At 57.9% G+C, this 21,041-nt stretch overlaps 1 protein-coding gene across 2 annotated transcripts in view; it reads left to right on the forward strand.

Moving 5' to 3' along the window:
• PNPLA7 (patatin like phospholipase domain containing 7) overlaps nt 1–21,008 on the forward strand; it is a 65,995-nt gene extending 44,987 nt beyond the window's left edge. For both annotated transcript variants that reach the window (XM_066366566.1, XM_066366567.1), the window contains exons 22-36: nt 1,957–2,106; nt 7,175–7,238; nt 7,661–7,829; nt 8,941–9,123; nt 9,626–9,744; nt 14,540–14,696; nt 16,541–16,657; nt 16,792–16,861; nt 17,947–18,063; nt 18,442–18,590; nt 18,790–18,942; nt 19,544–19,654; nt 20,094–20,178; nt 20,356–20,459; nt 20,624–21,008. In XM_066366566.1, the coding sequence (XP_066222663.1) occupies nt 1,957–2,106; nt 7,175–7,238; nt 7,661–7,829; nt 8,941–9,123; nt 9,626–9,744; nt 14,540–14,696; nt 16,541–16,657; nt 16,792–16,861; nt 17,947–18,063; nt 18,442–18,590; nt 18,790–18,942; nt 19,544–19,654; nt 20,094–20,178; nt 20,356–20,459; nt 20,624–20,746 (1,871 nt within the window). In that variant the 3' untranslated portion in view covers nt 20,747–21,008. The remainder of the gene's footprint in view (nt 1–1,956; nt 2,107–7,174; nt 7,239–7,660; nt 7,830–8,940; nt 9,124–9,625; nt 9,745–14,539; nt 14,697–16,540; nt 16,658–16,791; nt 16,862–17,946; nt 18,064–18,441; nt 18,591–18,789; nt 18,943–19,543; nt 19,655–20,093; nt 20,179–20,355; nt 20,460–20,623) is intronic.
• The last annotated feature ends 33 nt before the right edge of the window (nt 21,009–21,041 follow it).

The following is a 21,041-nucleotide window of genomic DNA, read 5'->3' on the forward strand; positions in this document are numbered from 1 at the left end:
GACTGTGGCCGCTGCTTCTATCTGGCCGTGCTCACGGCTCTCTTGTCCTTGTCAAGTAGTCCCACATTCTGTAATAAGTTGTCACTCTTGTGTGTCAATATCTTTTCTCTTTCTGGTTGAGAGTTTCCTGGCTCTGGCATGCCTGGTAATTTTGGATTGTATCCTGCATTTTGAGTGTTATGTTGTGAGATGATGCGTCCCATCTAAATCTTCCATCTTAGCAGACTGTCAGGGCGCTTGTAGTCACAGAGCGTGTCCCGGACTGTCCCGGACAGTGTGTGGCTGTGGATTTAGTTCTCAAGGCCTCTGCGGCACGACCCCGCTCTGCCCGCCATGCGCGGCCCAGCGCCAGCATGAAGGCTGCCTGGTGTCCCCGTGCCTTCCTGTCCTGCAGCCTCTGCTCTGCGATTCTGCCTGGTGTCCCCGTGCCTTCCTGTCCTGCAGCCTCTGCTCTGCGATTCTGCCTGGTGTCATGCATAATGAGCTCCCTGGGGACAAGCCAAGGCTTCAATTCACACTGGGTTTGGAGACTTCCTTTCCTTAACTCCTTCTCTGTGACCTTCCCCTTAGTGGGGTGCCGCCTCTGCTTTCTGGCACAAGGCATGGAGAGTTGGGGGCCACACCACTGTGGGTGTCTGCTTAGTGCTGGGGGCCCCGGGAAAGTCTCCCTGGAGGCAGCACCCACTGGGGGGAGGGATGGACCCACCTGCCTGGAGCTGGGCAGGGGCAGGGCACTGCTGGTTTTATGGCATCAGTGGGTGGTCTCCCCGGAGCCAGGGTCCTGGCCAGCCTGCCCTTCTCTCAGGGCTCTTCTGAGAGGGGTGTCCTTGTGAGTGGCAGCAGCAGTGGGATTGCCTGCTCCTCTCCCCTGGGCCGGAACCAGAACCTCCCATGTGCCTGTCGTAAAGGCTGAGACAGCCACACGGAACTAGCAGAAGACCCCTCTGGTTTTCCCTTACTTGGAGGGCTGTGACCCCATGGGTCACTGGGAACGGCAGGGAGGAGGGGTCCCCAAGGAGAAGCTGTAGGAAAGCCAGTGAAAAGGGCCCCTCTGCTGCCCCGTGTGTAGCCAGTGACCAGCTCACAGCCTCCCTTTGCTTTTCCAGATTACCTCCCAGCAGCCCCCAGATTACCTCCCAGCAGCCCCCCTGTGCCATCCTGCCCCCCCACTCTGGCTTCTGGGTCGGGCCCTGTGAGCGCCCACACTCCACTGCCCAGGACTGCCGCTCCTCACTGGGGAGGTGCAGGACAGCAGACTCAGAGTGGGTGGGCCCTCGGGGCTTGGAGGGTCTGTGCAGGAGTCAGATGGCTGGGCTGGGGCCTGAGTGGTCAGGAAGCCAGGAAGAGAGCGCTCCGTGTGTCCTGGCCGTAGGAGACCAGGGTCTGTCTGGGATGTGGCCAGTGGGGTGGGTGAGGCTGCCCCTCCATGAAAACGGGAAATGCCGCTCACCAAGAAATGAGCTTTGTTGTTGGAAGTAACTTCTGCCAAGGACCCTCGATGGGGCTGATGGACTGTGGACATTGTGTCTGTGGCCTCTGTGTCTCGGGGACAGAGGCTCTGCCTGCCCTGACTTGTCCCTCGGAGGCTTGGGCCACTGACCCCCGAACCAGCCCTGGCCTCCTGGGAGTCATTCTGTGCCTGCCCCCATCCCAGGTCCGAGACAGTGGAAACGGGCCTGTGCCTGCACCACACTGAAGTCCTTGAGTTTTCTGGCTCTTGTGTTTGTCTTGGCGCCCCGTCTGCAGGCTGAGTCCCGCGGGTGTGTGAGGGGTGAGGTCTGCTGTGTGGCCTGGCGTGTCAGCAGGAGGGCAGCACAGAGGGCAGGCGTGGGAGCAGCCCACTGCCCGTCTCTTGTCCCGAGCTGCTTGTGCCAGCGTGCTGTCCAGAAGCATCTAGTGACACCTAGAAATTGTTACAGCGGCGCCCAACCCCTGCTGCCGACCCTGTGCTTCCAGGTCACCAGTTTGGGCTGCACTCTACTGGCAGTAAGTGGGACTCGGGGAACCCTGCCAGCAACCTGTCCACGGTGGCCGTCATGCCCGTGTCGGAGGATGTGCCCCTCACCGCCTTCGCCCTGGAGCTCAAGCACGCCCTCAGCGCTATCGGTAAGCCCACGGGGGCCTGGGGTCTGGCCAGGCCCCTCCTCCTGTCTCAGTCCTTCCGGTCCTGCTGCAAGTGCAGGTGGTGGCGCCCTCACGGCTGAGCCTTGGGTGCTGGGGACGGGCCTGTGTCAGTCACACTGCAGGCGGCACCCCAGCTGGGTCAGCGTTTCCCTGAAGCAGCGTCACTGCACGCGGGGCATATTGCAGTGACGGGGGGCCGGGCGTGGGGGGCGCCGGCAGCTGCGTAGAAATGCCCTTGGCCGGAGTCAGAAAGTGTGCGTAGTGTTTCCAAATTCCTGAAAGCGGTAAACATCGGGGTTCAGAAGCAAGAAAGTGAAATAGCTGGGAGCCCTTAGGAACTCTCCAAATTATAACACAATCCCTATTGTTAACACATTGCACGCTTTTGTGCAGTTGTGAGCCGCCATACTGATAGACGGTAAACTTTCTGTGATAGCGTTCTGCTAAGTTTCAGGGTTGTCTTTAAAATATGCTACAGTAGCTTGACCAGGCGGTGGCGCAGTGGATAGTGTCAGACTGGGATGCGGAGGACCCAGGTTCAAAACCCCAAGGTCACCAGCTTGAGCGCTGGCTCATCTGGTTTGAGCAGAGCTCACCGGCTTGGACCCAAGGTCGCTGGCTCGAGCAAGGGGTCACTCGGTCTGCTAAAGGCCCACGGTCAAGACACATATGAGAAAGCAATCAATGAACAACTAAGGTGCCACAACAAAAAATTGATGATTGATGCTTCTCATCTCTCCGTTCCTGTCTGTCTGTCCCTGTCTATCCCTCTCTCTGACTCTCTGTCACTGTAAAAAAAAAAAATGCTACAGTAATAAGTGCATGAACATTCTCTTCCTATCGAGAAATATTTTAATACCTATGAAAATGCTCTCTCCCTGGTAGACATTTGGTAACAGAAAGCATTGAATAAATGCCAAATAAAAAAAAGGATTTATAAAACTGAAAGATACTGCTATCAATATTTAATATTTAAAAGTCATTCTCAAAATGAAATTTTAAAACCCAGAAAACATTACTTGCGCTTAGTCTTGATCTTCGTTTTGTAACAAATATTCCAGATGTAGAAATTCTGCTCCTTTGTCGTCGCCGTTGGTCAAATTGTTCCGAGAGCATCCAGAAGCATCTGTTCTTTGCACAGTTGATGTGTGTTCTTCATGAAAGCTTATCCACTCTTTAAAAAAAAGCACGTATTTTAAAATAATTATAGATTCACAGGAAGTTGCAAAATAGTAGAGAGAGCCATGTACCCATCCCCAGGTTATATAACTGCAGCAATAGGACCAAGAGCCTGACATTTGTACGCTTTATATGTGTTCTTCAGATGTCACTGGTTTCCATGTGTGCGGGTGTGTGCGCACACGTGTGTGTGTGTGTTCACGTGTGTGCGTGTGCTCTCTGCCAGTCTGACTCTGTCACAGGCTCCTGTAGCAGCGCTGCCCAGCACTGTTGAGATCCCGCAGCCTCTCCAGAGCTGCCCCTGCCCGGCACCTGGACGCTGGCAGCCGGGAAACTGCCCTCCCCGCCCGAGAGTGTCACCAGCACAGGTCGACAGTGCAGGGCCTTTTGAAATGGGTTTTTTCGACTCAAGAATGACACTCCGCAGCAGTGGTGTCCCTGTCACTGCTGAGGAATGGCAGCTGTCAGGATAGCACACTTCTGGACCCTCCCCTGCTGAGGGACTGGAGTGGTGTCCAGTCTGGGGTTCTGTGACATGCGTGTGAAGGGTTTTGTGTGCATGTAGGTTTCTACATTCCCAGGGTTGATGTCCAGGAGAGCAGGAAGTGTGGGGCATGTAGTTCAGTTTATAACATCTGCCCGCTGTGTCCTGTAGTGGCTGCCCCCTCTTACTGTCCCTGCAGCCATGTGGCAGTGGCTTTGTCTCTCCTGCCCATCCACCCCTGGGTGGTCGCTGCTCTGACCGTGGCAGAGCACGAAGTCTGGGTGGGGGGGTGCACCGTGTCTCTCCCACCCTCGCTGGCCGCTGGGCCTCCTCTCTGCTGAAAGCTCCCTCAGGTTTGTGCTTGGTTTCTGACTGAGTGGTCTGTCTCCTCCCTGTTGAGTATTCAGATCCTTTCTCCAGTCTAGATGCCAGTTCTTCATGGGCGTGTGCTTCACAAGTGCATGTCCCAGTCTCCAGCTTGTCTTGTCCTCCTAACAGTCTTTCACGGGCAAGACCTTGACATTTTGATGAAGTTCAGTTTATTGATTTTTTTCTCTTATGGATCATGCTTTCAGTGTTTTTTTTCTTTACCGAGTTCTAGGGCCCCGGTTTTTTCCTGTGTTTTATCACATTTAAGTCTATGATCTGTTTTGGAGCTAATTTTTGTATAAAGTGTGACATTAAGGTAGTAGTTAATTTTCTTTTTGTGTGTAGATGTCCAGTGGAAGGACTGCCCTCTCCCCATGGAGGACTCTCAGTCCTCTTGTCAAAAACCATCCAATAAACACAAGGTTTACTCCGGCTCACTGTCCTGTTCCACGGTCCACAAGTCTACCCGCAGCCAGCACCTCTGTCTTCATCACGCGGCTCTGACAAACAGAAGTTATTAATTCTAAAGTAGAATTAAGAATTTTAGAAATCTATTTTATTTATTTATTTTAACAGAGACAGAGGGTGAGTCAGAGAGAGGGATAGATAGGGACAGACAGACAGGAACGGAGAGATGAGAAGCATCAATTATTAGTTTTTCGTTGTGCATTGCAACACTTTGTTCATTGATTGCTTTCTCATATGTGCCTTGACTGCAGGCCTTCAGCAGACCGAGTAACCCCTTGCTTGAGCCAGTGACCTTGGGCTCAAGCTGGTGAGCTTTTGCTCAAACCAGATGAGCCCGCGCTCAAGCTGGCGACCTCGGAGTCTCGAACCTGGGTCTTCCGCATCCCAGTCCAACGCTCTATCCACTGCACCACCGCCTGGTCAGGCTAGAAATCTATTTTAAATTCTAAAATTTATCAGTTGTTTCCTACATTGTTACTGACTTTTGCATTTGACTTAAGGAATTTCATCTTGCCCCCAAATCATGAAGATATTCTAACACAGTCCTTCTGGGATTGATTTTGGTTATGATGAGGTAGAATCAAGATTTATTTTGTCTCTTGGGGTCTTCAGCTGACCCAGAACCCTCATTTTAAAAGACTGGGTCAACTCTGCCCACTGCATTGCTGGGACGCCGCTGCTGAAAGGCGGGTGACCATACTTGTGTAGGTGACCTTCACTTCTGCAGGGTGCTTTTGCTGCAGGAAGACGTAGGCAGGCTGGTCGCCCCTTTCTGCCAGCACACGAAGGTGCTGCCCCTTTTCCCCTGGCTCCCAGAGTTTGGGAAAGCAGCTGTCTGGCAGTGACTGTGCCTGTGTCAGTGGGGGTCTCTCCCACCCCCCTCCCTGAGCTGCCCACTACCTGGGCCTCATGCAGACCCCTCCCACAGGTGAGCGCAGTCACCACATTCCTGATTAGCAGGAGCTGCAGAACATGCCATGGGAGCCAGAGCACCACCTTTGGGGGCTCCACACTTCCCTGAGGGCCCCTGAGAGCCCCCAAATCCAAGAAACGAGTACCACAGGGCAGGTAGGATCCAGCCTGGGCTCCCCTGAGGGTCTCCTGGACGTCCAAGAGATGGACACAATGTGTCCCTGCAGTGTCCAGGAGGGCCTGCCCATGGGGATGACTGACGTGAACTGTGGCTGCTCTTGGCGCAGCCCGCCCCCCAACAGGACCAGCACCCTCCCAGCCTCTACCGGAGATGCTTTCCCACATCAGCAGGGTCTCGCCCTTCGAGTCAGCTGTAGGTGCACACAGGTCAGACCAGAGAGCCCACCTCCTTGGGGCCGTCACTGTAGGCACTCCTGTATGTGGGCAGTTTCTTATCTCTCACCTTTTAGTCAGATGCCCTTGGGAGGTCTGCTATAAGTGCAGGCTAAGAAGGAAGCCCTCAGTGTCCAGCGTACCTGCTGCGGTGTCAGACTTGGCGTCCTGTTCAGCCTGGGTCCTGGGGCCGATCCTTGGCAGCCTGTCTGAGACTGTGCGCTGTCCCGGCTTCTGTCCCGAGCAGCGCGAGCAGCCTTTCCGCTGATTCTGACTCTGGCCTTCCTGGTTGAGTGGGCCTGATAACCTTGTCTGTGGACAGTGGCTCTAAGGCACCGTAGATGGGAGATGCTCGCTGAATTCAGAGACATACATAAGTGTGAGAAGTTGTGCATCTCAGCCGTGGTGAGCTACACCACATTGGGGTCAAGCCAGCCTCACTGATCTGGGTCTGGGAAATTACTGTGCATTTTACAAGCGTATGCTTCCCCTGGCCCCAGCAAAAACACACACACACACACACACACACACACACACACAGTCTCAGTGCTGCAGATTCTGGACTCCTTTGTGTGAGGGGGAGACTGAGGTTCACACAGGCCCCCTGTCCCTGTCCCTGAGGAGACCCTGAGCTGGTGCAGTCCTCCTTGCTCCAGGGGCTCAGCACCCACTTTTCACCATGCCGACTCAGCAGCCCAGAGGCTCCCCACAGGCCACAGGCACTTCCTCTTCAAGAGGGCAAGGCTGCCTGACGAGGCGGTGGCGCAGTGGATAAAGCGTCGGACTGGGGTGTGGAGGACCCAGGTTCGAGATCCTGACGTCGCCAGCTTGAGCGCAGGCTCATCTGGTTTGAGCAAGGCTCACCAGCTTGAGCCCAAGGTCGCTGGCTCAAGCAAGGAGTCACTCTGTCTGCTGTGGCCCTCACCGCTCCCCCTCCCCCCGTCAAGGCACACATGAGAAAACAATCAGTGAACAACTAAGGTGCCGCAATGAAGAATTGATGCTTCTCATCTCTCTCCCTTCCTGTCTGTCCCTGTGTCTGACTCTGTCTGTCACACACACACACAAAAAAAATAATAAAATAAGAGGGCAAGGTTTTTTTCACGGCTTTCAGGAAGAACAGACTTCTGGAGAGGGGGTGGGTGTCTTGCCCACTGCCCTGTGGCTACACCTGTGAATGGGCCTCGTTGTCCTTGGAGGTCAGCTGCCAGGGCAGTTTACCGTCACCTGTGGTTCTGTTTTCAGGCCCCGTCCTGCTGCTGACCAGTGACAACATAAAACAGCGCCTTGGCTCTGCTGCGCTGGACAGGTGCGTCAGCCTGCACATAGGAAACAGCCTGGCTTCCTGCTCTCAGCAGCTCCACACACAGCCTTGAAATGTGCCCTGGCCCTGGCCGGTTAGCTCAGTCGGTTAGAGCGTTGTCCTGAAACTTATAGGTTGCAGGTTTGATCCCCGGTCAGGGCACATATAGGAATAGATCAATGTTCCTGTCTCTCTCATGCGCGCGCACTAAATAAAAAAATAATAAAGCCCTGTGTTTATGTGGGCCCTGGTATCTGAACCCCCAATTGTGCCTCCCTGTTTATGCCTTTCATGTCTGTTCCCCATGTCTACTCTCTTGTCAGCCCACCATGTCTGCTACCTCTACGTCTTCAGCCCCTTTGTCTCCACCCCACATGTCCGCATTCCCCCCATGTTGACACCCTCCACCCCATGTCTGTGCCTTCTAGTATCCATGAGTACCGGCTGTCCAGCTGGTTGGGGCAGCAGGAGGACATCCACCGGATTGTGTTGTACCAGGCAGACAGCACGCTAACGCCCTGGACCCAGCGCTGCATCCGGCAGGCGGACTGCATCCTCATTGTGGGCCTGGGCGAGCAGGAGCCCACGGTGGGGGAGGTTCGTGAGGGGTGTCCCCGCGGCAGTGGGCGGGGCAGTGGGTGGGGCTTCAGCGGATGGAGCGCAGTGGGTGGGGCCAGGCATCATGGGGCGGGGCTTTTTGATGGAGTGGGCGGACTAGAGGTGAGGGCCATTTGGGGGCGGGGCTTCGGCAGGGTGGGCGGGGGGAAGGGTGGGGCTTCAGTCGGGGTTGGGGCGGGACTTCAGCTGGTGGGCGGGATTTCGGCTTGCGGAGCGGGCAATAGGCGCGGCTGGGGCTGGGGTTGGAACTGTGGCTTAAGTCCCAGCTGGTAGGTCCCAGCTGGGAGGCTACTCTACTCAGGACCCTCTGTTGCTCTTTTCCTTTCAATAACATCTTTCAGGAACTTGGAAAAGATGGACAATAAGAGCTAACGCCCAGATATTTATTTCTGGTTGTGGTTTTAGCACAAAGCATAGCGGCCCCCCCCCCCCCACACACACACACAGCCCACAGCCTCTATTGAAGTGGGAGCCTCTGTCCGAAATTCACACTTTTACTGTGTGTGAATGCAGCTCTCTTTTACAGGGGCAGCTTCTATGTAAATAAACAGTACTCTATTTTTTATCATTTTTAAATCACCACTTGTGAGTCCCTCCCACCCATCTATCCCCAGTCCCTAGACTGGGACTTTATTTCCTATAACGGGCTCACCTGTACCAGAGGGCATGCACCTTGGTGTGAAGTGGATGTTCATCATTCTGTCAGCTGGTGTCTTCTGTCCGCTTCCTCCTCCGTCCTGTCACTGTTTTCATCTCGAGCTTCTGCCCCTGATCCTGGGGCCGCTTGAAGTCCCTCTTCTGTGATGCTGGTCCCTGTTCTGCAAGGGAGTGTTTGCAAGATTCATTGAGAAGATCTCAGTGTGTGTTCCAAAAGCCATGTTCCAGGAGGTGTCCCCATGCATGGGGGTTGGGGGGGGGGGCCTGGTCACAGCCTCACAGCTGGGGAAAGAGGGCTCCACAGCCCAGCTGGTTTACAGGAACCAGGGTGCCATCTGGTCAGTACAGCAGCACCGCAGCGTCCACCATGGGACCTCTGTGGACAGCCCCACCCTGGCCTTCAGGCTCCCGACACAGGCTCTGCTACCCTCAGCTGGAGCGGATGCTGGAGAGCACAGCCGTGCGCGCCCAGAAGCAGCTGGTCCTGCTGCACCGGGAGGAGGGCCCTGCGCCAGCGCGCACTGTGGAGTGGCTCAACATGCGCAGCTGGTGCTCAGGCCACCTGCACCTGTGCTGCCCACGCCGCGTCTTCTCCAGGAGGAGCCTGCCCAAGCTGGTGAGGGTGCTTGTCTCCCTGTGCGCCTGCACCGACAGGAGCCCTGTAGAGCTCCCTCTCTGGTGCTGCTGTGCTAGCCAGGCAGGTGGGGCCCGGGAGTTGGGATGAGCCTGAGATTCCAGAGGGTCTTGTGGCCTCAGGTCAGTGTAGCCTCCTGCTTCAGGCAGAGGCAGGTGCCTTTTGGAGTGTCATCAGACTTAGGGGCTGGGCAGTGGGGGAGCACAGAGGCTGCCCACGTGTCTTAGCCTGCCTGGCTCCCCGTTGGTGGGCAGCGTCCTGACAGCTGCATCCACTCCGGAGTCCATGTCCAGAGCACCCTCCCCCTCAGGGCCGGTGGGGTTTTAGCTGGGGTGTGATCTCATGTCCCTTTGAGGGCAGCTGTTTGGGGCTCTGGGGCCCTTCCGAGGTGCTGACAGGACGGGTAGCAGACCAGAGCCTGTGCTCCTGGACTGAGCTTCAGGTCAGGCGAGGAGCCAGCCCCCATTCTCTTGCCCTCTCTCAGGTGGAGATGTACGAGCGGCTCTTCCAGAAGCCCCCAGACCGGCACTCGGATTTCTCCCGCCTGGCACGGGTGCTGACCGGAAACGCCATCGCCCTGGTGCTTGGAGGAGGCGGAGCAAGGTGAGTCCAGCCCCTTCCCACGCACAGCTAAAGGTGTGTGCTGATGAGCTCAGGGACGTCCCCAAGGCAGACCCAGAACATATGGCCTAGCGGTGCCTCCCACAGGTTGACTGCTGCCAGTGTGGACATTCGTGTGGCTTCTGGAAACTGCTCTGTCCCTGTGGGCCTTTCCTGGGCTTTGCCAAGTCTTCCCATTTTAACCCACATTGTGTAGAGATATGATCTGATCTGCTCACGGCCTACTGAAGCCTCCTTCAGTTCTTTGGGCCAGTGAGTTCCTTAGAGGGCTTTCAAACCAAGTAACTTCCACCCAAGTGTCATACTGCACTTTAAGAGAAGTATACTTGGAACAGAAATGGAGCCGAGGACTTTGTGAGGGGAGTGTGACGAGGCCTCAGCAATCTTCTGGTGAACCAGAGGGCAGAGTGGCACCTCCCACAGCACCTGTGCCCGCAGGTTGGGTCCAGGGCTGGGGCGCCCTGCACTGGACATCAGCACTGCTGCCAAGTGAGGTACTCAGGTTGTCTCTGGGCCAGCTAACCGGTGCTGCCTCCTGGGAGATGCGTCCCGAGTCCTGGCCCTCTGACAGTGCTGTGCACCTCTCCCCAGGTGAAGGTGCCCCAAGGACATCCCTTTCCCAGTGACCTGGTGAAGGGAGGGGCCAGAAGCACAGCCCATCGCAGGCATCGTGGTGGGAGGCACTCTGCCAAGATGTCTCCTGACTCTGGAGTCAGGCCTGTGCTCATGCCCAGCCGTTTTCCTCCGAGTCTAATTATAGTTAGAGAGGTGCTTCCAGCTGACAGGCCAGGGAGGGCTCAAACCCTGTTCTTTAGAAAGAATGACTAGAAAATAATGCCTCAAAACTGCTCCTCTAACTGACGTCACCAAATGGGAGGCTGAGGCTTGCGGTCATTACAGACAGGAAGGTGGGGTGGGTGCAGAGGGCCCACCGCTGCTCACCCTGTGCCCCTTCACAGCACGCATCACTGCCTGGAGCACCGTGCCCACTGGGTGGAGGGCTCTGCAGCTGGCGGCCCCTCCCCACCCCCTTCAACCCCAGGTCACCTGGCCGGGCGATGAATGTGGAGTGTGTCACTCTTCTCTGATGACCCTGAGCATTACCCAGGGCCACACTTTGACTTGAAAGCTGAGCCAGTGGGCCTGGACTATCAAGCGATGTGCCCGAGGTCGCAGCTGGCGGAGGCCCCGGGTGGCCAGGAGCAGCTGGCCCAGACTTGGACCTGGTTGCCATGTTAGGAGGGCTTAATCAGCAGCCTTTTTAATGAAAACTTAGTTTTAATCAAAGTCATACTTAGCTTAAAAGCCATCTAGCCATTCTCTAAGGCCCTGGGGTATTTATATAACACAAAATAGCAGTCATCTGCCCATCCTGCCAAAATCCACTGATAGCCAGGCGATGTCCACTTCCATCTGTTTTCCAGCTGTCTGCTCATCCATGTTTCTAAGCTGTACAGTTTTTGTTTTCCTAGGCTTACATTACTGAGGTCCTAACCTGTCCCTTACACATTCTGTGCATGTCTGCCGCCTGTCTGTCATCCATCATCCACCCATGTGTCCATTTATCAGTCATCTATCTATCAGCCATCCATCATCTGTCCATCTTCTGTCAGCTCGTCCTCCTCGCCACTCACAGTCCCAGTGTGGTTCCCACTGAAGCCAGCACTTGTGGTTCGCATTGTTACCACGTGACTATTTCCTTCCTTGGAGTTCATCACTGATTCAGTTGTCATTTGCTCAGTTTCCTGGGCATCGTTATTCAGCGCCCCCGTGCTGGGAGCATCGGCCCTCTCGTGTGTTCAGACCACAGGGTCATCTCCGCTGACCTGGGCCCGCCCGTCCACCCGCTCTCGGCCCTGCCAGATGCTTTCCAGTTCAGCCGCTGGGTGTTGCCTTGGGATTTCCCTTCACCGTCATCTTGGGACGTGCCTTCGTCTCTCTCCTGCGTTTAACTGATTTTAGTAGAGTACATACTCTAGAAATTTCCTTCAGAGAAGATGCATGGGAGGCCAAAGTTTCAAGACCATGAGCAGCAGGAACCGTCCTCATTGTAGTGACCATGGGGTGCGGGGTTGATGGTGGAGGAACCTTCCCTGAGAAGTGTTAGGTGGCCCCATCATCGGTTCAGCCCCGTGTTGGGGTGAGAAGTCAGTGTTGCTGTTACTCACAGAGTTTCCCTGGAAATCTTGTTCTGAGAGCACTGTGAAGGCCGGGGCTGTTCTCCATCTCTCTTTCTCTGCCCTGGGGGCTTCTCCCCCCGCACTGTTCTCCCCCCTGGGGCTTCTGGTGGTCACTCCCCCACGTGTCCTCTTCGCTAGATCCTTTCTGCCCTTTTGTTCCACTTTCTGGGTGATTTATCTGAAGTGTATCTTCTGACTGACCTCTGTGCAGGTATTTCTAAGGCTGAGGGCTTCCCAGAGTTCTCTCTCTCTGTTGCCCTGGTGCAGTGTTGACTCTCTCTCTGAGAACATCACCAAGGTCGAAATTTCTGGCTCAGGTTCCTGCTGCTGGCCTGTGTCTGCTCTGGACCACATCGGTACTGCGGAGTCCTAGGCTGTGTTCTCCTGCCTGTGGACACTGGGTCCAGAGGAAAAGAACTGCTCCGTGGAGTCACCTGGTCGTGGGGCAGTTGTACTGTCTTACAGCCCACGAGCAGCATCTGCTCACAGTTTTGCCAGCCCTGGTACTGTCGGTATTTTATTGTAGCCATTCCACTGGGTGAGCTGCGGTGTCTCCTCACAAGTCTGACTGCAGCTCCCTGAGGGCCGGTGACGCCACCTGGTTGTTGGCCACCCTGCATCTTCTTTTGTAAAGTTTCATTTACGGGCTCGACTCGTGTTTAACAGGGATTTCTCTTTTATTGAGTAAAAGGAGTTATTTATACAGTCTGAATACAAGCCTTTGCCAGATACATTTATTGTTAATATTATGTCCAACTTCTTATTTTCTTAATGGCATTTTTTGATTGAGTTCCTAATTTTGATGACGAGTGATTTTCCAACTTTCTTACGGTTGTTCTGGTGCTGGTAGAGCTCTCGCTTATCCCAAGGTCACAGGGACATTCTGTTTCTCTCCAGAAGCTTTCTGAGTTTCTCTCTGTCTCTGTCACTACATATATATAATTTACATATTCCATCCTTTTGATGTGCTATGAGTCACTATTTTCTTTATTTTTTTAGCAAGAGAGACAGGGAAAGAGACAGATAGGGATAGACAGACAGGAAGGGAGAGAGATGAGAAGCATCAGTTCTTCGTTGCAGCACCTTAGTTGTTCATTGATTACTTTCTCATATGTGCCTTGACTGGGGGGCTCCAGCAGAGCGAGTGACCCCTTGCTCAAGCCAGTGACCTTGGGCTTCAAGCCAGCAACCATGGGGTCATGTCTATGATCTGACACTCAAGCCAGTGACTCTGCACTCAAGCTGGTGAGCCTGTGCTCAAAGCCGGCGAGCTTGGGGTTTTGAACCTGGGTCCTGTGCATCCCAGTCCCATGTTCTATCCACTGCACCACCACCTGGTCAGGCTCTTCTAACCTGTCTTTATTTCACTGTTTCTCTTTGGCATATCTAACCTGTTAAATCCATTCATTTACTTCTTCAGTTTTCACTTCTAAAGTTTCCTTTCAGTTTGACTTTATAGTTTCCAATTTGTCAAAATTATACATTTTAAATTTGTGTTAAAAAATGCATACCATAAAATTTAACATTTTAACTGCGTCTGAGCTTGCAGTTCAGTGGCATTAGGTGTTAGGTGCATTCACACTGTTTGCAGTCGCCGCCTCCATCCCCTGGACTTTCCTCCTCCTCCCACACTGACTCTCCGCCCCATTAAACCATCACGCCCGTCCCTTTCCCCAGCCCGGCCTCCACCATCCACTCTCTGTCTCTGGGTCTGACTCCTCTGGGCACTTCATAGAGTGGAACCCACAGGACTCGTCCGTCTGGGACTGGCTTCTTTCACTTAACATAGGGTCTTCGCCTGACCAGGCGGTGGCGCAGTGGATAGAGCATCGGACTGGGATGTAGAAGGACCCAGGTTCCAGACCCCGAGGTCGCCAGCTTGAGCGCAGGCTCATCTGGTTTGAGCAAAAGCTCACCAGCTTGAACCCAAGGTCGCTGGCTCAAGCAAGGGGTCACTTGGTCTGCTGTAGCCCCATGGTCAAGGCACATATGAGAAAGCAATCAATGAACTAAGGTGTTGCAATGCGCAACGAAAAACTAATGATTGATGCTTCTCATCTCTCTCCATTCCTGTCTGTCTGTCCCTCTCTCTGACTCTGTCTCTGTAAAAAAAAAAAAAAAAAAAAAAAATAGGGTCTTCGAGGTTCATCCATTTGTAGCCTGGGCTGGAATCTCGTTCCTGTTCCCTGTTTGCGGCAGAAAGACCTTCTCTCGTGTGGCTGCTCTGCACTGTTCTCACTCACCCGTCCATCCAGGGGCACTCAGACTGCTTCCACCTTTTGGCTTTTTGACTTTTTAAGCAGAGTCGTTTTATAGCCCCTGTCGCTATCTGTTACCTGGTTCCTCTGGGTCCACTTTTATTGTCTGTTTCCCTCCAGGCTGTGGTCACCTGGTCCTCTCGTATGCCTGGTCATTTCTGTGAGTGGTGGGCATCATGTGAGAGTTGGTAACAGTGGTCTGAGGCTCAGAGGGGTCACTGCAGCCCCACTCTGGCTTTCCCGTTCCTGTGGGGCTTGTCTGTGTCCCACTCACTCTAACCCTTGGGGGCTGTGCCAGGACCCCCCTTACTGCCTGCTCTCTGCTCCTGGTTTGCATAGAGGCTGCGCCCAGGTTGGCGTCATTCGAGCCCTCACAGAGTGTGGCATCCCTGTGGACATGGTCGGAGGGACCTCCATCGGGGCCTTCATGGGCGCCCTGTATGCCGAGGAGCGGAACTACAGCCAGATTCGGATCCGGGCCAAGCAGTGGTCTGAGGTGAGGGGCCTTTGCCGACTCGGGCGTGCAGGGCTGGTCCCCCTGGAGCTGTGGGGCAGGAGGGCGTTGGGACCACAGGCTCCTGCGCACGGTTCCACGGGGCTCCAGGATCAGAGGTGGCTTGTCAGAAGAAGGGGGAGCCCTTGGGCTGTGACCACATCAGTGCTGGGGGTTGGCTGTGGTTGGTCTCAATTTGTGAAGGTGACCAAGGCCTACATGGAGAGGTAGAAAGAAACAGCTCAGTGTTACCCACAGATCCCCTGGAAACAAGAGGCATGGCCCACCCACAGGGGAGCCCCAGGCCAGAGCCCTTGTGGGGTTTCTGGGGAAAGGTAGGGCCGACAGCTTCAGATCAGCTCCTCTGTATAATTCCGGTGGGCAGAGGACAGTTATCTGGTTCCTGGCCCTGGGGTGAGTTGGGCAGGGGAATGTTGGCCTGGTGTGAGATTTTGATAAGGGAGTGCTCGGGTCAGTTTGCAGGAGACACCCCGGGTGAGCGAGCCCTCCGCTGTCTCTAAGAACCAGGCAGCCCTGGAGCGCAGTCTCTCCCCTGGTCTGTGAGAACCCCAAATGCCAGCATCTCAGGGACAAGATAATGTAGTCCCTACCTGGCTGGACGATGCAGGGGGGCCGCAGCTGGAGCAGCGGGGCTGTGGCATGGGGGGGCAGCACACTGTCCCCTGAGGTGCGGGCTGCACTGTCCCCTGAGGTGCGGCTGCACTGTCCCCCTGAGGTGCGGGCTGCACTGTCCCCTGAGGTGCGGGCTGCACTGCCCCCTGAGGTGCGGCTGCACTGCCCCCTGAGGTGCGGGCTGCACTGCCCCCTGAGGTGCGGCTGCACTGTCCCCTGAGGTGCAGGCTGCACTGCCCCCTGAGGTGCGGCTGCACTGCCCCCTGAGGTGCGGCTGCACTGCCCCCTGAGGTGCGGGCTGCACTGCCCCCTGAGGTGCGGCTGCACTGTCCCCTGAGGTGCGGCTGCACTGCCCCCTGAGGTGCGGGCTGCACTGCCCCCTGAGGTGCGGCTGCACTGTCCCCTGAGGTGCGGGCTGCACTGCCCCCTGAGGTGCGGCTGCACTGCCCCCTGAGGTGCGGCCTGCACTGCCCCCTGAGGTGCGGGCTGCACTGCCCCCTGAGGTGCGGGCTGCACTGCCCCCTGAGGTGCGGGCTGCACTGCCCCCTGAGGTGCGGCTGCACTGCCCCCTGAGGTGCGGGCTGCACTGCCCCCTGAGGTGCGGCTGCACTGTCCCCTGAGGTGCGGCTGCACTGCCCCCTGAGGTGCGGGCTGCACTGCCCCCTGAGGTGCGGGCTGCACTGCCCCCTGAGGTGCGGCTGCACTGCCCCCTGAGGTGCGGGCAGCACACTGCCCCCTGAGGTGCGGGCAGCACACTGCCCCCTGAGGTGCGGGCAGCACACTGCCCCCTGAGGTGCGGCTGCACTGTCCCCTGAGGTGCGGGCTGCACTGCCCCCTGAGGTGCGGGCTGCACTGCCCCCTCAGACTGAAACCAGAGTGGGATTAAAAATGTTTGCGTCCTTTTTCTGACAAGAAGAGGAAATGAGTTGTCCTGCACAGAAGCCCAGAGGACCCTGTTCCAGAGACACCCCTCCCCTGAACCTGCCATTCTCGCAGCTGCTCCACAGGGGGGCCCAGGGCTGAGCTGCACCGTCACCAAGGACAGCCTCCCGGAGCAGCGGCCAGAGGGGACACGGTGCTCAGCCCACATCCTTCCTTCCTCATCAGGATTCAGGCTCCCGCTGGGTCCCGGGGGGTCACCTGCGGCCTGTGGCTCCAGCTAGGGGGTGTGCATCCTCCTCCTCACAGGGGCCTCACTGTGCCCTCCCACTCAGGACATGACCTCGATGGTGAAGACTGTGCTGGACCTGACCTACCCCATCACCTCCATGTTCTCGGGGGCTGGCTTCAACAGCAGCATCTGCAGCGTCTTCCAGGACCGGCAGATCGAGGTGCCTCAGTGGCTGTGCTGGGGAGCCCCGGCCTGGCCTGTGCTGCACACTCAGCACCTTCCTGTCCCCTCGCCCGACCCCATCACCTAGCTGCCAGGGAGGGTGGCCCCTCTGAGCCCCGTCCTCTCTCTCAGGACCTGTGGATCCCCTACTTCACCATCACCACCGACATCTCGGCCTCCGCCATGAGGGTCCACACAGATGGTGAGCACCTGCCTGCTCCCCCTCTGGGGCTCCCGCTGCCTGGCCCCACTCAGGGCAGAGGGGAGCCTGGCAGCCCCGTGAGTCAGGGCCGTGCCAGGGTCACCTGAGAGAGATCTGAGCAGTGATGACCTGCTGTGCCCACCAGAGACAGGCTGCTGGGGAAACTGAGTGGGGGGAGAGTGAAGGGCATGCTCAGATCTCGGGGCGTAGATGGGGGCACGCTCAGATCATGGGGCATAGATGGAGGGCACGCTCAGATCTCAGGGCGTAGACGGGGGGCACGCTCAGATCACGGGGCATAGATGGAGGGCACGCTCAGATCTCAGGGCGTAGACGGGGGCACGCTCAGATCACAGGGCGTAGACGGGGGGCACGCTCAGGTCACAGGGCGTAGACGGGGGGCACGCTCAGGTCTCGGGGCGTAGACGGGGGGCACGCTCAGATCTCGGGGCGTAGACGGGGGCACGCTCAGATCACGGGGCGTAGACGGGGGGCACGCTCAGGTCACAGGGCGTAGACGGGGGGCACGCTCAGGTCTTGGGGGTGTAGGCGGGGGGCACGCTCAGGTCTCGGGGCGTAGACGGGGGCACGCTCAGGTCACGGGGCGTAGACGGGGGCACGCTCAGGTCTCGGGGCGTAGACGGGGGGCACGCTCAGGTCTCGGGGCGTAGACGGGGGGCACGCTCAGGTCGTGGGTGTTTGGTGGTTAGTGAGACCACGAGTGAGGACACGAGAAAGCTCACCTCTGGCTGGCACTGAGGCCCTTGCCAGGGCAGTGTTTTTGGAGCTGCTTGAATGTGGCTCTGGAGGTGTGGGGGGCGGCAGGGCTGGCCGGAGGCTTTGGCACAGACTGGCGTGGAGCCCGGCATTGGGGTGTGCAGAAACCCCGGAGCACACCTGGTTTTCTTTGGGCCTCTGGGAGGATGATGTCTAGGAGGTGTGCCCAGGCCTAGTGCCCTCACCAGAGGTGGGATGTGCAGGCTTCAGAACACTTCAGCAGCCAGGCTGTGAGCCATGGGAGCAGGGCAGGAACGCAGTGGCAGGAAAGGCTTCTCAGCGTTCCCCACCCCTCTGTACCCTCCCAGGCTCCTTGTGGAGGTATGTGCGTGCCAGCATGTCCCTCTCGGGCTACATGCCCCCCCTCTGCGACCCCAAAGATGGACACCTGCTGATGGACGGGGGCTACATCAACAACCTCCCAGGTACTGCCACCACCGCCTCCGCTCCTGGAGGGCTGGTGCACGTTTTCTTCAGAGCGTGCCAAGGGAAGTTACAGGCTGGCTCGGAACAGAACACACACGCGCTCGGGCGCCGTGAGTCCAGCATATGGCTCTGTTTGTCAGCTCAGCGGTGCTCGGAACAAGGGCCAAGGAGAGGCTGGGAGCAGTTACCTCCCATCTGTGCCCACAGTTGGAACTAACAGCCCGAGGGGTCAGGTGTGATGTGGGGAGGCCCCTCCCTCGGGCGCACCTGTCACCTGTTGGACTCAGCGGGCCTCAGGGCTTGTTAGGAGGGCTCTGCCCCCACCTGGGGCCCTGTGAACCTGCCCCAGGCGGTAACCAGGGCCTCTTCCTCCCCAGCGGATGTGGCCAGGTCGATGGGGGCAAAGGTGGTCATCGCCATTGATGTGGGTAGCCGGGACGAGACGGACCTCACCAACTATGGAGACGCCCTGTCGGGGTGGTGGCTGCTGTGGAAGCGCTGGAACCCCTTGGCCACGAAGGTCAAGGTGGGGGCACAGCCCTGGCTGGTGGCAGGCCCAGGCACTCGACAGCTTCTTGCAGCCTCCCTGTGCCTCCTCCCCTGTCCCGGGGTCCAGCACCAGCTCTGGGAAAGGTTCAGGCCTGGAGAAGCTGTGTCTCCCCTGGGAGTGGGGAGGGGAGGGAGGCACCCAGGGCGTGAGATGCAGGAGGCTGTGATGGTGGCAGGTGCTGAACATGGCAGAGATCCAGACGCGCCTGGCCTACGTGTGCTGCGTGCGGCAGCTGGAGGTGGTGAGGAACAGCGACTACTGTGAGTATCTGCGCCCGCCCATCGACAGCTACAGCACCCTGGACTTCGGCAAGTTCACTGAGATCTGTGTGAGTGCGCGGGGGACACAAGGGCCCCTCTCTTTCCCAGCCCCGGGATCCCCACTGTGCACACAGGAGGCAGGGCCTGGCACCCAGCCCCGGGGTCCCCGCTGTGTGTGCAGGAGGCGGGGTGCCAGCACCCAGCCCCGGGATCCCCACTGTGCACGCAGGAGGCGGGGTACCAGCTCCCAGCCCCGGGGTCCCCGCTGTGCGTGCAGGAGGCGGGGTACCAGCACCCAGCCCCGGGGTCCCCGCTGTGCGTGCAGGAGGCGGGGTGCCAGCACCCAGCCCCGGGGTCCGGGATCCCCACTGTGCACGCAGGAGGCGGGGTGCCAGCTCCCAGCCCCGGGGTCCCCGCTGTGCACGCAGGAGGCGGGGTACCAGCACCCAGCCCCGGGGTCCCCGCTGTGCGTGCAGGAGGCGGGGTGCCAGCACCCAGCCCCGGGGTCCCCCGCTGTGCGTGCAGGAGGCGGGGTGCCAGCCCCCAGCCCCGGGGTCCCCGCTGTGCGTGCAGGAGGCGGGGTGCCAGCACCCAGCCCCGGGGTCCCCGCTGTGTGTATAGGAGGCGGGGTACCAGCACCCAGCCCCGGGGTCCCCGCTGTGTGTGCAGGAGGTGGGGTACCAGCACGGAAGGACAGTGTTTGACATCTGGAAGCGAAGTGGTGTTCTGGAGAAGATGCTGCAGGACCGGCAGGGCACGAGCAAGATGAAGGCGGTTGATGTGAGTGCCAAGGGGCACCCTTCTCCTGCCCTCCCTCCTGTGACCTGTCTTCCCAGCCACCTGAGAGAGGTGCATTGCTACCTGCAGCCAGCAGCACTGCAGAGCACCCCTTTAAGTGTTCATGCCGCCACACCCCAATGGGCCAGAAGACAGAGTCAAAGTCGGAGGCCCTGGGGGGCTGTCTCCTAGCCTCGGCCCCAGGGACCCTCTCCAACCCCTCTGGACCGGGTGGTGGTCTGGGTGGGGTTCTGCTCGGGCCTCTGCCTATCTCCCATGCCCCTGATTCCACTCCAGGGGCTGGGGACCCTCAGCAAGCTAGGGCCAGAGGGTCACAGAGGGGCCGGGGCTGCAGGCCTGGCTGGGCAGTCAGGACTGGGCAATCAGGGAGCGTAGGGAGCAGTGCCTCTGGCTGGATGTGTCTGTCCACTCGGCCCTGTAGGTCCTCACCTGCCCCAATGCCTCCTTCACGGACCTCGCTGAGATCGTGTCACGCATTGAGCCCGCCAAGGTGGCCGTGGTGGACGGTGAGTTAGACATCCAGGACATGGGCCCACACAGCTGAGGGTGCTGATGGCGGTGTCCCTCCAGACCCTTGACACACAAGCCGCCCTGGACTTGGCTGGCCATCGGCAGGGCGTGCACCATTGCAGCATGGCTCCTGCCCTTGGGAGGAGACCAACATGGCCTACCCCTCTGCCCAGATGAGTCGGACTACCTGACTGAGTGTGAGGAGGGGTTGCCGGATGGCTCCCAAGATGCCTACGCTGACTTCCAGAGTGCCCCGGCTGACATGGGCTCTGACTCGGTGAGCTGCCTGGACCTGCCCCATGCCCCTCCGCCACACTGGCTTTGAGAACTCCAAGCAGGCCAGTTGCTCCCTCACTGCTGCCCTGCAGCCCAGGGCTGGAGAATCCCCACCCAGGGTCAGCCCTCCGGCTTGTCCCCACCTTGACTGTGGTCTGCTTCCAGGAGGACGAGCCCTCACTTCGGCATCAGCACCCCAGTCTGGCTTCCCCAGAATCATCCCAGGACGTCCCGTCCCCTGGCTGTCTGACCAAGATGGGTAGAGATCTCCACTCTGACGCTCCCTGAAGCCACCACCTCCTGTGGGCCTGTCCCTGAGACCATGGCCTCTGGGGGCAGGAGACCTAACTGGGGCCCAGGGTTGTGCTGTGTGTCTTGGGCCTCTCTGCACTGGCCACTCCTGGTGGGACGCTTGGTCCTGGCACACTCTACATCGACAGCAGCCCTCAGGGTGTGCCAGCCCCTGCGAGCCCTGCCAGGCCTCTGAGAGGTGTTAGAACAACAGTGCTTCTCTTAGCGTTTCAATAAAGGTAGATCTGACTGTGTGGGACATGTTGTCCCTGTGCCTACGTCCCTGTGGCAG

Source organism: Saccopteryx leptura, chromosome 2 (genome assembly GCF_036850995.1).
Source record: "Saccopteryx leptura isolate mSacLep1 chromosome 2, mSacLep1_pri_phased_curated, whole genome shotgun sequence".
NCBI classification, from domain to species: domain Eukaryota; kingdom Metazoa; phylum Chordata; class Mammalia; order Chiroptera; family Emballonuridae; genus Saccopteryx; species Saccopteryx leptura.